General features: G+C 36.0%; 1 protein-coding gene across 3 annotated transcripts in view; it reads right to left on the bottom strand.

Annotated features, from left to right (window-relative positions):
* Positions 1–1,530: 1,530 nt before the first annotated feature.
* The window catches only part of LOC111056931, a 68,979-nt gene continuing 57,905 nt past the window's right edge, over positions 1,531–12,604 (bottom strand). For 2 of the 3 annotated variants that reach the window (XM_039432896.1, XM_039432897.1), the window contains exons 3-6: positions 9,617–9,826; positions 8,400–8,537; positions 7,223–7,362; positions 1,855–5,990 (exon numbers count right to left, since the gene is read on the bottom strand). In XM_039432896.1, coding sequence (XP_039288830.1) covers positions 3,725–5,990; positions 7,223–7,362; positions 8,400–8,537; positions 9,617–9,826 — 2,754 coding nt within the window. In that variant the 3' untranslated portion in view covers positions 1,855–3,724. Of the gene's footprint in view, positions 5,991–7,222; positions 7,363–8,399; positions 8,538–9,616; positions 9,827–12,604 lie in introns of all 3 variants that reach the window. The other variant, XM_022344342.2, reaches the window with a different exon arrangement.

Here is a 12,604-nt window from a genome sequence, read left to right as displayed (position 1 = left end):
AAGACAATTTGATAAAGCGGCAGCTATATATGTTGCTGTGCTAAAGCGGACAACGTTCTGTTGGCTAGTGCTTAGTGAGTGTTCAATCAACTGCTCAAGATACGCATACAGGTATGTAGTTTCATCTCTGAAAGCACTGAGTCGAATGAGTCTGATTGACAACTTTGCAGCTGCACTACTTCCTGTTGACTCTATTAATAATTTATTGGCTGTCTCCCTCCATTCCTCTGCTCCACATATTCCTCCAAGGTGGAAGTTGTTTTGCAAGGAATATAGTAGGATCAATTTGTTTTGCATGGAATGTAATTGAATCAATTTTTAATTTAATCCATTCCAGGCATTATCATTGCAGTCACTCTGCCTAATGGTGTGACTTTCTCAAGCCAGAAGATTATTTTTTTGTAAGTTAATCTTGATTTGTAATTCAATTATTTTAAGTTGTTTACAGTAACACCAATAACTGAATGTACTAACTCTGAATTACTGTACCGTATCTGTGATGTACATTTCTGTGAAATGTGAAATATGAAATAACCTACAAAAGAATGTACCGTGTCTGTGTTGTACATTTTTGAATATTCAATATGAATTTTTCATTCATCTTCACTTAATTTATAATGAATCGAGAGTTGTTGATGATTAGCCAACATTAGAGATAAATTTGAAATGTTTTCACTAGGTACTGTAAAACATTATACAGTTGTACAAATCTTCTTTTCAAATTTCACTCCTTCTCTGTAAGTGACAGTTGATTCCATCTACTGTATTCATTCTAATCATAATCTATTAACTCAATTTCAAGAATAATCTCTTTAATTCATTTATTTAATTATTATGAATGAGTTGAGTTCTCAGCAAATTTGAAAAAAGTTCCATCAATATATATCTAACAGGATCTACTTCATACAGTACTTTACCATGAATAAAATTTTTCACAATAATGTTTTAACATCTCTTTCATTTCAAATTTAATGTGAGTTGGATATAGCCTAGTTACGTTTTGTTGTCACGGAACGTTTTCAACCTTTAATAAATTCAAATTATAACTAGAAACATTCTAATGATATTGATGAATTATCGAATTGGTTGAATTAGAATATGCTTTAGACTAGAGTAAATATCCTTTAACGATGACGAGGTCATGGCGAAGGTAATATAAAATATTTCAACTATGAGAATTATTCAACTATATGTTACAAACTGTACAAAATCAACAACTCATAGGGTGAAAACGGTGAAGTAAAACACCAAGAAATTGAAATAAGTAATTGGAAAATAATGGTGAAGACTGGAACAAAGAAACTGAAAATAGACACAATGGAAGAAGATATGAAATGAGAAATATAATAATTAAACTTTACAGAAAAATGAAGAAAAGTTTGTAGGCTATTCATAAGAGAACTTGAGATAATGAACGAGAAGAAGACAGTAATGATTCTGGGTAAGAAGGTCTCTTGTAATAAGATATATATATATATATATAGATATAGGATAGATATAGGTAGGAGAAAAGCATGAAAGAAAACATAATTTTAATTAGAAATTTTATTTTAAAAATTAAAATTTAACAAGATTGGAAGAGTGAAATTAATAGTTCAATGAGTAATTTACTCTCTATGGTAGTAAAATAACAAAAGTAATAGAAATCTCATTGCTTCTTGAAAATGAAAGAACAGATAGTATAAAGTAACAGATAGAAAGTATAAAGACAAAGTGGAAATCCGAAAATGGCACCTAAAGATATATTCTCCAATTTTCAATTACAATATGAACCCTACACCTGATATTATTAAACTTCCCAAGGATTTTTATCTTATCATACCAATACTAAGAAATAAAAATCAAATCACCAACTAAATAAATATCTGCTTTATTATTCAAATTAGCATTTATTTTTTTTAGTAAATGTACAATACACAACATTAGCGTTGCTAATGTAATTAATCATACAATATAGTAATAGCTAACAAGTATTTTATTATTTTTAGAGAATATTTTTGAAAATTAATAAGTCTGAATTCCTTATTCAAATGAATATTAATAGGAGTATAAAAGCTTTTGATGCTTTAAGATAATAACTAGAGAATCAGAGAGCGAAATTTATTGCTCTTTTTCTGTGACTCAGAATTTATGACGCCTACATCTATATTTCATATTTGAATCATTTCATTACGTACCGTACACAAATAAGAGTTCTTGATGATTCATGAACTATAGATTCCTTGTATGAACTTAATTATCTTGGTAACCTAAAAATTCAGAGTTTGGAATGTATAAAAAATTCTAGATCTCTGATCGTTGTCAATTTTCCAGTCTCACTCAGTTTATTATTTAAATTTTCATAAATTAACTCCATTCAATACTGATTTTTCATCAACAATATTTCACATCTCACCAAGTGTTTCAATTCGAGTAAGCAATGAAAAACCGACAACAAAATAATGTTATATAACTAGTTCACTAGAACTAGCAATACTATGATAATAGCGCTATAAAAATAAAACAATAAGGAATGTAGTACAGCCTTCACAGGAATACAAAAGCTAAGTTTTTTAAATACCAAAAACGAGGGCGCCAGTATCACAGGTGATAATTATTGTTTCATCAATGGGATTGTGAAGTCTATTTATGCTTCTGCAAGTAAAAATCATTAACATGAATTCATTCATTACTACTTAATCTATTCAAGACTCACGTCCAATATTTCCAATACTAAAATAGTTAAAATATTTATATATTAATACAACACGGCGAGATAGGAAAAAAGATTAATGTGTTATTGAGCACGTCCAAGATTATAATCTGGGCTTGGTATTAAAATCTCTTGTCTTTCATAACAAATTTAATAGATTTAAAATGAAAATATTGATACTATTATTTAGTTCTGAACTAGAAATTATTTCTGAACACAAGTAGAGCAAGAATACCTGTTATCAGATTGGCACATTATACTAGTGTTAATAAAATTAAAGTAGAACCAATGTAAAAACTAATCTAGTATTCTAGATACACAATTTGTGCAACATTGAGGCAGTTCCAAAAACTTTTGCCAACAGAGAATAATTGATGTTCTGGTCAATCTGGGGACGGTACCTGATTGAAATATTGAGTTTGTCATGAGGTTCGTTGTATCAATCATCTACCGGTACTTTCAGTCAGGAAAGAATCAATATTATATTGTTCTTCAACCCAATCTCATGTGCGTTTCACGTATTATGTCTCGTGAAATAATGCATTAACACTATATTACGTCATTACTCTTCTTTATATTGAATATTCCTCTCAATATTCTTAATCTTCATTATTCTTCCTTATTGCAATGTTGTGTGTGTTCCACGTCTTCTTAATTATAATTATTGTGAAAATGCATTCACTATATTACATCAAGTCAATATTATTGTTCTTCAACGTTATGTCGTTTCTTCACTTCTTTCACGCCTTCTGTTTCGAGAAAATGCTTTCACTATATTATATCAAATCATTGATTAATATAGTGAGTCTGTTTCTCTGTCACGATTGATTTTAAACTATGGTTGTTTTGTTTGATCAATCATTGAGTAAGGGCCGTTTGCACAGTCAAAGATTTAACTGAATTCAATCAGCTGGTGGCTTAAACTCGAAATGAACCACATTATCACGAAACTTGATATGGATTCAATCCAGTTTAAAATGAAATTTCGTTTATCTATCACTGTGCAAACGGCACTAAGAGATCTTGCACACTTCATTTGTAGCTGGCTTCACTATCAGCATCGGCGAACCAGTTTTGACTCTGCTGATAGGTGGTTTGCCTGACTGAGTAGGAGGATGACTGGGAGGCAGCTGCGGGATTCATGCGGTGACTGCGGGCCGAACGCGGGGAGTGTTCGGGACTACTGAGGTCCCACTGCGGCCGCCGAATGCCCCAGTGCTCGGTGAACTCTGACGCCGACCTCGCAAGAGACGGCTGACTAACAGACCTCACCAGGCTGTGAGCGTCCTCGTCCTCATAGCCGCCAGGGAGATCGTCGTCGTCATAAAAGCGACGCGGCCTGTAGTAGGAGCTGGCGTCGCTCATGTTGTCGGGCCGCGCGAAGTCGACCGTCATCTCGCTCATCGACCGCACGTCCATGTCGGATCGCAGACTGGATCGTGATGTCCTCCGGGACCTGGTGCTTGCAACTCCAGGTGGTCCGCCGTTGTCGGCTGTCAGCGTTCGTACTGACGAACCTCCGTCAGAGTCGTACTCATACAGAGTCGGTAATGAGCTTCGTCGACTCCGCGTGTCCCAATCAGCCTTACGTCGGTACCGGTTTGACCCCGCTACGCCGCGCTGGTCGTAAGCTGGTCGCTCAGGCGGCGCCAGCACCCTAATAATCACGTCCCACTTCTGTGGTTCAAACAGCTTCTCATATCGTACATCCTTCCTGATTCGTTCGTAATCCTCTTTGACTGTAGCCTCAGTCAAAAGAGTTCGTAGTGTAGATTCGGTTGTGATGATTTCGCGCCACTTACGTCTGTCCTCCAGAGTCAGATCCATCTCGGTGCGGTGTATCTCTTGTGTTGTGGTTTCCTGTACTGGGGGCTCCAACACTCTTATCAGCACGTCCCAGTTTGGCACAGGAGGGTTCGGCACAGGGATCTCCAGTGTGCTCCTGTATTGTCTCTGTACATCAGTGCTCATCCTATGGTGTTCCATACGTGTTTGATCATGTTCTGGTATCTGAGGCACTCCACTGATAGAGGACGTCTCAGAATAGCTATCCCAATCAGTGATTGTGCCTGAATCAGGTATTTGAGCATCTGGATTCGGATAGTTCCTGATTGTGACATCCCACTTGGGGAGTGGTTTGGGATGGTACTCTGTCACCTGTCGTCTGTGTCTTTCAATGTCTTCAATTGTTTTCTTTTCAGTGATTGTTCTCAAGAAAACATCGTCAACAACATGTGAAGTGATTTCCGGTCTCCTTGAGACGACAACTGGAGGTTCAATGAGGTCCTCACTGGTATGCAACTCCTCACGAGTGATATACATCTGTGAAGGAGGCACAACAGGAGGGGGAGGGGCTGGTCGCTTCTGGAAACGTTCAAAAACTTCAGTTGTCGATCTTGTGTCAATCATTTCTGTATCAATCGGTCGCCTATGCTCAATTACATCAACAGAGTCCTCAGTTATCCACTTTTCTTCCTTGGTGATTATTGGCTTCTGGTCGATATGCTTTCTGATGACAGATGAGTAGACGGGAGGGGGTGCTGGTGGAGGGGGAGCATGGAGCTCTGGAACGTAGGTGAATGTGGTCTTGACCGGTGCGGGGGAGGCAGACACTGAGCGACTGAACTCTTCCCCTTCAAGGATGGTGGTGAGGTTGCGCTCCTGCATCCTCATGCTTGCCTCGGATTCGGATGGTGGTGGAGTGGGGGAAGGTGGAGGGGGAGGAGCTCTCTTCACTCGCACCTGCACGTCGAACTGCGGCTCTGGAGGTGGCAATCTAGCTGCCGCCGACTGAATGATCTCAGTTTCTGAGTGTGCTCCGTACCCCTCGGCAAAGTAGCTTGACTCTCTCACGTATGCTTTGTTGTCAAACGATCCTCCCGAACTGACCGATCTATGTAGGCTTCTGGTGTCAATATCTTCTACTTCTGAGTGAGCAGAGCTCGGCGATTCCGATGGATAGTCACTGGGTAAAGTGTCTCCACCACTGATCAGCGCCGCTTCAGATCCTGTCGAACTTCCTGAAGCCATTGCAGCGTGTGCTCTCGGAATCTTCAATCCCTCGAACATGGAAATGTTTCCCAAACTGGAGCCGGACAGCTTGGTGATTTCTGAGCCGGTTCCCATTGAGAGAGGATGCCTTCTGACGACTTGAACCCTCCTTCTCTTGAGAAGGTAGTATGAACAGCCGAGGCCAAGGAGAACCAGAGATAGGAAGAGAATGCCGCAAATTACAAGCAATATCTGGAAAGCTTTCAATGGAGGACCCACTGGCAGAGCTGGTGCTGGTTCCTCTTTTCTGTAGAAACAAAAAAATGTATTCATGATGAAGTATTTCAATGGAGCTACTTAGGTTTTTCGATCATTATAGAAACAACTAATACCCTCTTTATACTTTTCAAATGAAAAATGATTTTGACATTCTTGAAAATGGCATGAGTGCTCGAACCTAGTTGTTTTTATAAAAAAAGTATAGAGAGGGTACTATAATATTGAGCACCACATTACAATATCGACAGGCAATATTATTTTGATTATTTTTTTTCAAATAATTCATTTATTTCACGAACTAACATAATACAAGATAACAAAGAATTATAAAAAATGTGAAATAAAAGTGGACAACCCCAGGCATAAGCCCGAGTGGGTTTCTATTTTTTATTATTTTTTACCTATTCATACAATAAGCTAGTGTTTCTATGCATTCATTTCATATATGAAGTAGTTCTCAGTGAAACAGTTAAATATGACTTGTATGAGGACCAAATACATCAGATACGGCCTATGGAAACGAATACGTCTTATTATTATTATTATTTGATTTGATTCAATAATTTGAAAACTCTATTATTGAAGTATAAAGTGAATGCTGAAAAGTCATGCATGAAGTACTCATGAATTCTGTACTTTTAAATCAGCTAGAGAAAAAAAGATAAATCAAACATATTACTGTAGTCAAGAAGTTTGCATGATTCAAACAATGTTTATACTCAATTTAACTTCTCCCTCATGGCACTCTTTAGAACGTGTTAAGAATTTTTTATGACAGTCATAAATAAACACTTTGATTCTTAATGTAACAACTTGCAGGCAATGCTCACTCAGGCAGAACAAAGTAATATAAAGCTCAGATTCGAGCTATTGAATCACGCTAACTCATTTTCATATCATGAGTATTGTCTATTGAGATTTACGTCTCTTGCTCAGAACAAGATTAGCTACAAAATAGAATTTAATTTGAAATGCGAGTCAACGAGTATTGTTATTGAGCTTCTTGTGATGATATGCTGGAATTCTAAATTATTATAAATTCATCTTAAACTGAGAATCAACTCCAGTATGTACTATTGATTTTTAAAATGTTAACAGCATTTCCAATCAGAAACCATTTACGATCACTTACAAGTTATTCAAGTTGTAGTGTGTTCTTCAATACATGATAAAAATCTATGAACTTTTCCAGTAATCGTAATAAACTATCTAGATTTATTTAATGACTCTCTTGAAGAACTTAAGAATTTGAAATCTTACATGAAGTTAGGAATTCCAGCGGGAGGGGGTGCCACCGGAGGAGGATATCTACAGACAATAGTTATGACCTCATCACCATCCATTTCCAGCGCTGGGTGGAATCGAACCACGATATTGTTTGTGAACACTCTTGTTGGATCCTGTAATACAATAAATTAACATGAAACAGGAAGGAATATGAGATTGAAATGGATAATCGAAGTAAAAATTTATTTTAATAATTATAAAATTCTCTTATAGATAATAGAGGACAATGTTCCAATCTCATTTCTCATCTAAACGTTTTCGATTCCAAAAATTTAGAATACTATTTTTGGCTGTGAACATTGTCTTGCATTATGCGAAGATAAGATATTATTTCATACAAGAATCATTATCCAAACTCATCTCAATTTTAAGAGGAATAGTATTGGGTTTAGCCTGTTGTTGATATCTCTAGATCATTCCAATGGTGAGTGGATTTACGAATGACAATGAATAAAATAGACTGTTAAAGTAATTGAATGGATGAATACACTTTATAAATTGTGTATCATGAAGAAAATATAGCATAAAAAGATATCCCATGGTATAGATCGTTTATTCCAAAATTTCAGCCGATTACTGTCGACTACTATTAATAGTGTTTTGGCCGGGTAAGAGTGTAGAACGGCGCAATATGAGGGGCTACTAGCGTCACGTAGCTTCACGAAAAACTATTAGGAATATCGGCTTGAATTGACAGTGAAATTCGGAACATAAAAACCCTATTTACCATTGGATATCTTCATATGCTATATTTTCTATAGGATAATATACAGTGGTCATGTTTACTGGTTTTCAAAATTCATATTCTTCAGTTCTTTTTATATTATCCATTTGTTTTAATAGTTTTAATAGTGGGGTTCTCTTCACAAGATCAATTAGGCCAAATCTTGTTTCCAGAGAAAATTTGTGAAGAAAAAATAATGGACAGCCAAGAGAAAATTTTGTCATAGTTTTCTCTTTCATCAATAAATTCATAAAACTCTGTCTTATTGCTAGTCATACAAGAAAACACGTTTCAAATTCATCCATCGGATCCTGATACAATCTGAACAACCTGGTAATGGTCTGGAATAATATCTTCGCAACCATAGTAATTATCAATGCATAAAACTTTAGTTCAAGTAGTTGATGGAGATGAGAATCAGCTGACCTGTCTGGTTCCGCATCCTTTGAGCGGGAGATCTATCCTGGCTGTCTTGTTGCCGCGACCCGCCACCTGACAGGCACTCGACCTGTCGAAGTCGGCGTATGCAATCCCGTAGAAAGGCTCCTCAAACTTGAGCTCGATCTGGTGAAATACAAAAATAAATTCAGTGAAAATTTAACAGAAAATTTCATCTCCAACCACATGAAACACAGAAATACATAGAGTGAAATTGAACAAAACATCTTCATCTCTAATCACTCTGAGATTGGTCTAGCATACGCGGATGCATTTTATGTCATTTTTGGTGAATACATTTGAAATTGAATTTATTACATGCGAAATAAATCAAGTTGGTTAGTATTTCAAGAAATTCGAACACATTAAATTCCTTATAGAGTACGAACAGAATCATCGGTTAGGTGGATGTTCAGCTTTCAGTTTAGATCGCCTTCGAGATCGACCTGTATGTAAATGTGCGTACAGACTTGTGCGCCACGAACACACGCATTTCATTTTCCATTAGCTAATGCTAAGCCTATTATGTCTGCACCTCACTGTTTCAATAGATATAATCAGCTGAAAATTCGTGGCACCTAAGTCTGTAGGCAGTTTTATATTAATGTAATAAAAATACACATATATTCAGTCGAATTTTTATATTAATGTATCTTACTGTTCCTGCATGAATACAGATATATTATGCATGTTTCTATGAACTCCTTTAAGCCCTCAATCTATCTTATATGAAAATATTCAATTCCATCTCACATAAGAGAAATTGAGGGCTTGAAGGAGTTCAAATACACTCAAGGAATTCCTTATTGTATTGTGTCCTCACAGGTTAGCAGACTTCCTTGTCGAGTAATGTTTGATTAATGTGTGTTATGTGAAATCTGTTGCGTAGAAATATGAAGGATGGTAGTTATTAAACTTTGACGTGTCATATACTGCGGGATCGTTGCTCCCTTAATGCAGTTCAATAATTGTAAAGTAAGTAAGTAAGCATAGCATCAGTTGATGAAAAGTGAAATGCGCGAGTTCGTGGTACATAGTCTGAACGCACAGTTTTCGCAATTTTTAATGGTATATCAAATCAAATAATACTTTATTCATCATTGCATTCATACAACATGAATAGTGTTATGATAAAATGGGAGGATAATTTACAATAATCAATTGAAAAATTCTCATTTCTCATTATAATTTTCAATGTGGTGTACCTGCATATAGCCAGCGGCACAGTTGAGGTAGGCCTTGGTGCGGTTGAGGAAGATGACAGGCGCCAACTCGTCGAGTTTGGTGACCTTTCCGTCGAGCACCGTGGTGTCCGGCAGACCTTCGTTCGGCTCCTCTATGGAGTTGGACTGCCCGGACACCGCGGACACCATCAACAACCCCAGGCCTATTAACACCATCAGTTGACGCGACATCTGAAACCACACATTAGATACACTTCATCACTTGATATACTTAGCACAATCAGTTGATGCGGCATTTGCAAGCATACACAAACACATAAGATATTCTGCAGATGGGAATTAATGAGAAATTGCATTTATTCTAATTAATGAATAAGTATTATTAAGGGCAGCAGACCAAAAAATAACTCCATATGCTATAATGCTAAAATATGTACCTTTTACTAGAGATCTATCCAACCGATCACTCTGATATTTTTAATACTGATAACATGACCTTTCTACATACTTTAGCACAAGCTTTTCAGTGTTCAGCCATTTTTTGACTAAATATGATTTTTTTCTGAATGACTCCTCGAAAACACAGTATTGAATTACAAAAAGGCATATGAAATGGGATTTAAAAATTATTTCTAAATTACTTCTCTCTAAAGTGTTTATAATAGTGCTAAATGGTACTGTACAAAATTTTAGACGTCTATCTCAAAGGGTTCCTGAGAAAAAGGTACATATGTTAACATTACGGCTTATGGGTTATTTTTTGGTCTGCTCCCCAAACGAAAATCCAAATTAAATGCAGCAAATCATCCCGAAGACTTCTGCTACTGCAAATATTGAAAACAGGGTTAACAGCTAGATGGAAATTCGACGAGAGGTACTATCCAAAAAATAATCACCAGCCCGGTAATCGAACAATTACTGAGGTATCAAACTATTGCTAAGTCAGTTATGCTTGCCCTTATACCAAACTGACAATCTCTGGATAGCAGCGCTCATTTTATACGAAGCCATAGAGGCCAGCCAGTCAACAGATGGAAATTGCATTTATTCAAATGCTAATAAATGAATCATTATTATTGAACGAAAATCCAAATTAGAGTTTTTTGGGTGATTTGCAGCCTTTGCACCAAAACATGCATTGTGCATTGTATAGTTCATCATAATTTATAAAAATAGCTTAAACGACGAAATGACAGTGGGTGGATTCAAGTGACCCGTAATAATTTAGCTTGTAGTATCAGTGAGCCGGATATGCAAGTTCAAATATACTAAAGGCTACACACCCCAAACACCAAACAGAGCATTTTACTTTGAAATCCATGTTGTTGTCATTATGCCGACACTTCATTAGGTATGAATATCTAATGCACATAGATGTCATTGCAAGCAAGCATACAAGGCGATGTGAAAACCAGGTAAGAGATATCCGACTCATGAATAATTCCAGCTGTTTGCTTAGTATTGTTGATAGAGCTATAACGAATATTGAGGGCAAAGCACTGAGTAGAATGTTTTGTTTATGGAACACTAGAGAAGTAATGAGAAATTCCGCCCACGGAATCAGAAAAGGAATAATCGTAATACACAAACTTTATGAGCAATAAACTTCAATCATGAATGAGAATATTATTAATAGATATAGAAATTAAAACAGTGTACGTTGAAAATGGAGCAAATAGTTTATTGTTTATTGTGAAGTACTTTATAAATGTATAGAAAATATAGAGTTATTATGAAGTTTGAAGTAATCGAACTTCAGTTGAAGAGACATCTCAAGTCCCACGGATATATTTTATAGGGATTTGTTTTCTTCCCAAGATTATTGAATTATCCAATCAATCATCCAATCATTTAACATAACACAACTTCCAGAAAAATACCACAGGCTAAAGCCAAAAACGGTTCCAATTCTAATTTATACGACAGTCCAAATGTAGCTAAGTTATGAGTCACTTTCACATTAATGAAAATTAAGATTATTAATGGGATAAAATGCTTGAACCAGTGAATTCCCTCTTCTCTCTATAACACTACTATAGTGAGGTCCACGTTATAATAATGGCAGTGGAGAAAGATAGGAGAAAAATGTTGCCGATCCTCTGTCTTGTCAATGCCTTCTACAGACGTCAGGTTTATTGATGTAATATTAACTGTTTATTCTCGTTGAAAATAATCAATTATAGTTAATCAATAAATTATAATTTTCAATAATTTCATAATGAATTTCCATAATTATGATGAAATATGTTGTTAATTGATTATTAATTCTTCATTGTTGAAAGATGATCTAGCAACAGAGCAAAGCAAGAAAGAGATAGTTCTATCCGCTTTGTTGATTGATAGAAAAGGATAGCAATACCATTGCTAATCAAACACTGCCATTATAACGTGGACCTCACTATAGAAATATTTAAACTCAATGAAAGTTATTTATTTATTCATTGATAGATACTATATTATTCTCAACTATGAATGATTGGGAAAGGAACAACAGGCTTAAAGCCCAAATTTTCCAAGTACCCGTCTGAAAAGTATATTCGACCAGTAACATTGAGCTCTGAAATTAGCAAATTGAGAATATCCATAACTTGAACTTGAGCAACATTATCTATCAAAAATTACTGATTCATAGATTTAAGGAAGATTCTAAATGAGATCAAATTTGCATGATTGGACTAACGGGATGTATAGCGATGGGCATGTTTCTCTTCATATTGTGAGTAAGCGAAGCTAATGTTCAAGAAACGGTCATCCAATCCTGAGATGATGAATGGCTCTTGTGTATGACGATGGATTATGTTCATATGTTTCTCTTCATATTGTATGTAGGCGAATTTGTAATGTTCAGGATACGGTCTACCGATCCTTAGATGATGAACTTAACCTTAGAGGAATTCATGAAATCAGATCACGATGGATCCTGGCTCCAGCATACCCTTGTAGACAAACATAGTTAATTACTCCCTAGAATATTTGCCCGCAGGAGGTTCATTATCGATGCGAAATTTT

The sequence above is a fragment of the Nilaparvata lugens genome, chromosome 7 (assembly GCF_014356525.2).
Source record: "Nilaparvata lugens isolate BPH chromosome 7, ASM1435652v1, whole genome shotgun sequence".
Classification (NCBI taxonomy): Eukaryota; Metazoa; Arthropoda; class Insecta; order Hemiptera; family Delphacidae; genus Nilaparvata; species Nilaparvata lugens.
The sequence above is the reverse complement of the archived record's forward strand: the minus strand, read 5'-3'. Positions and strand labels throughout refer to the sequence as shown.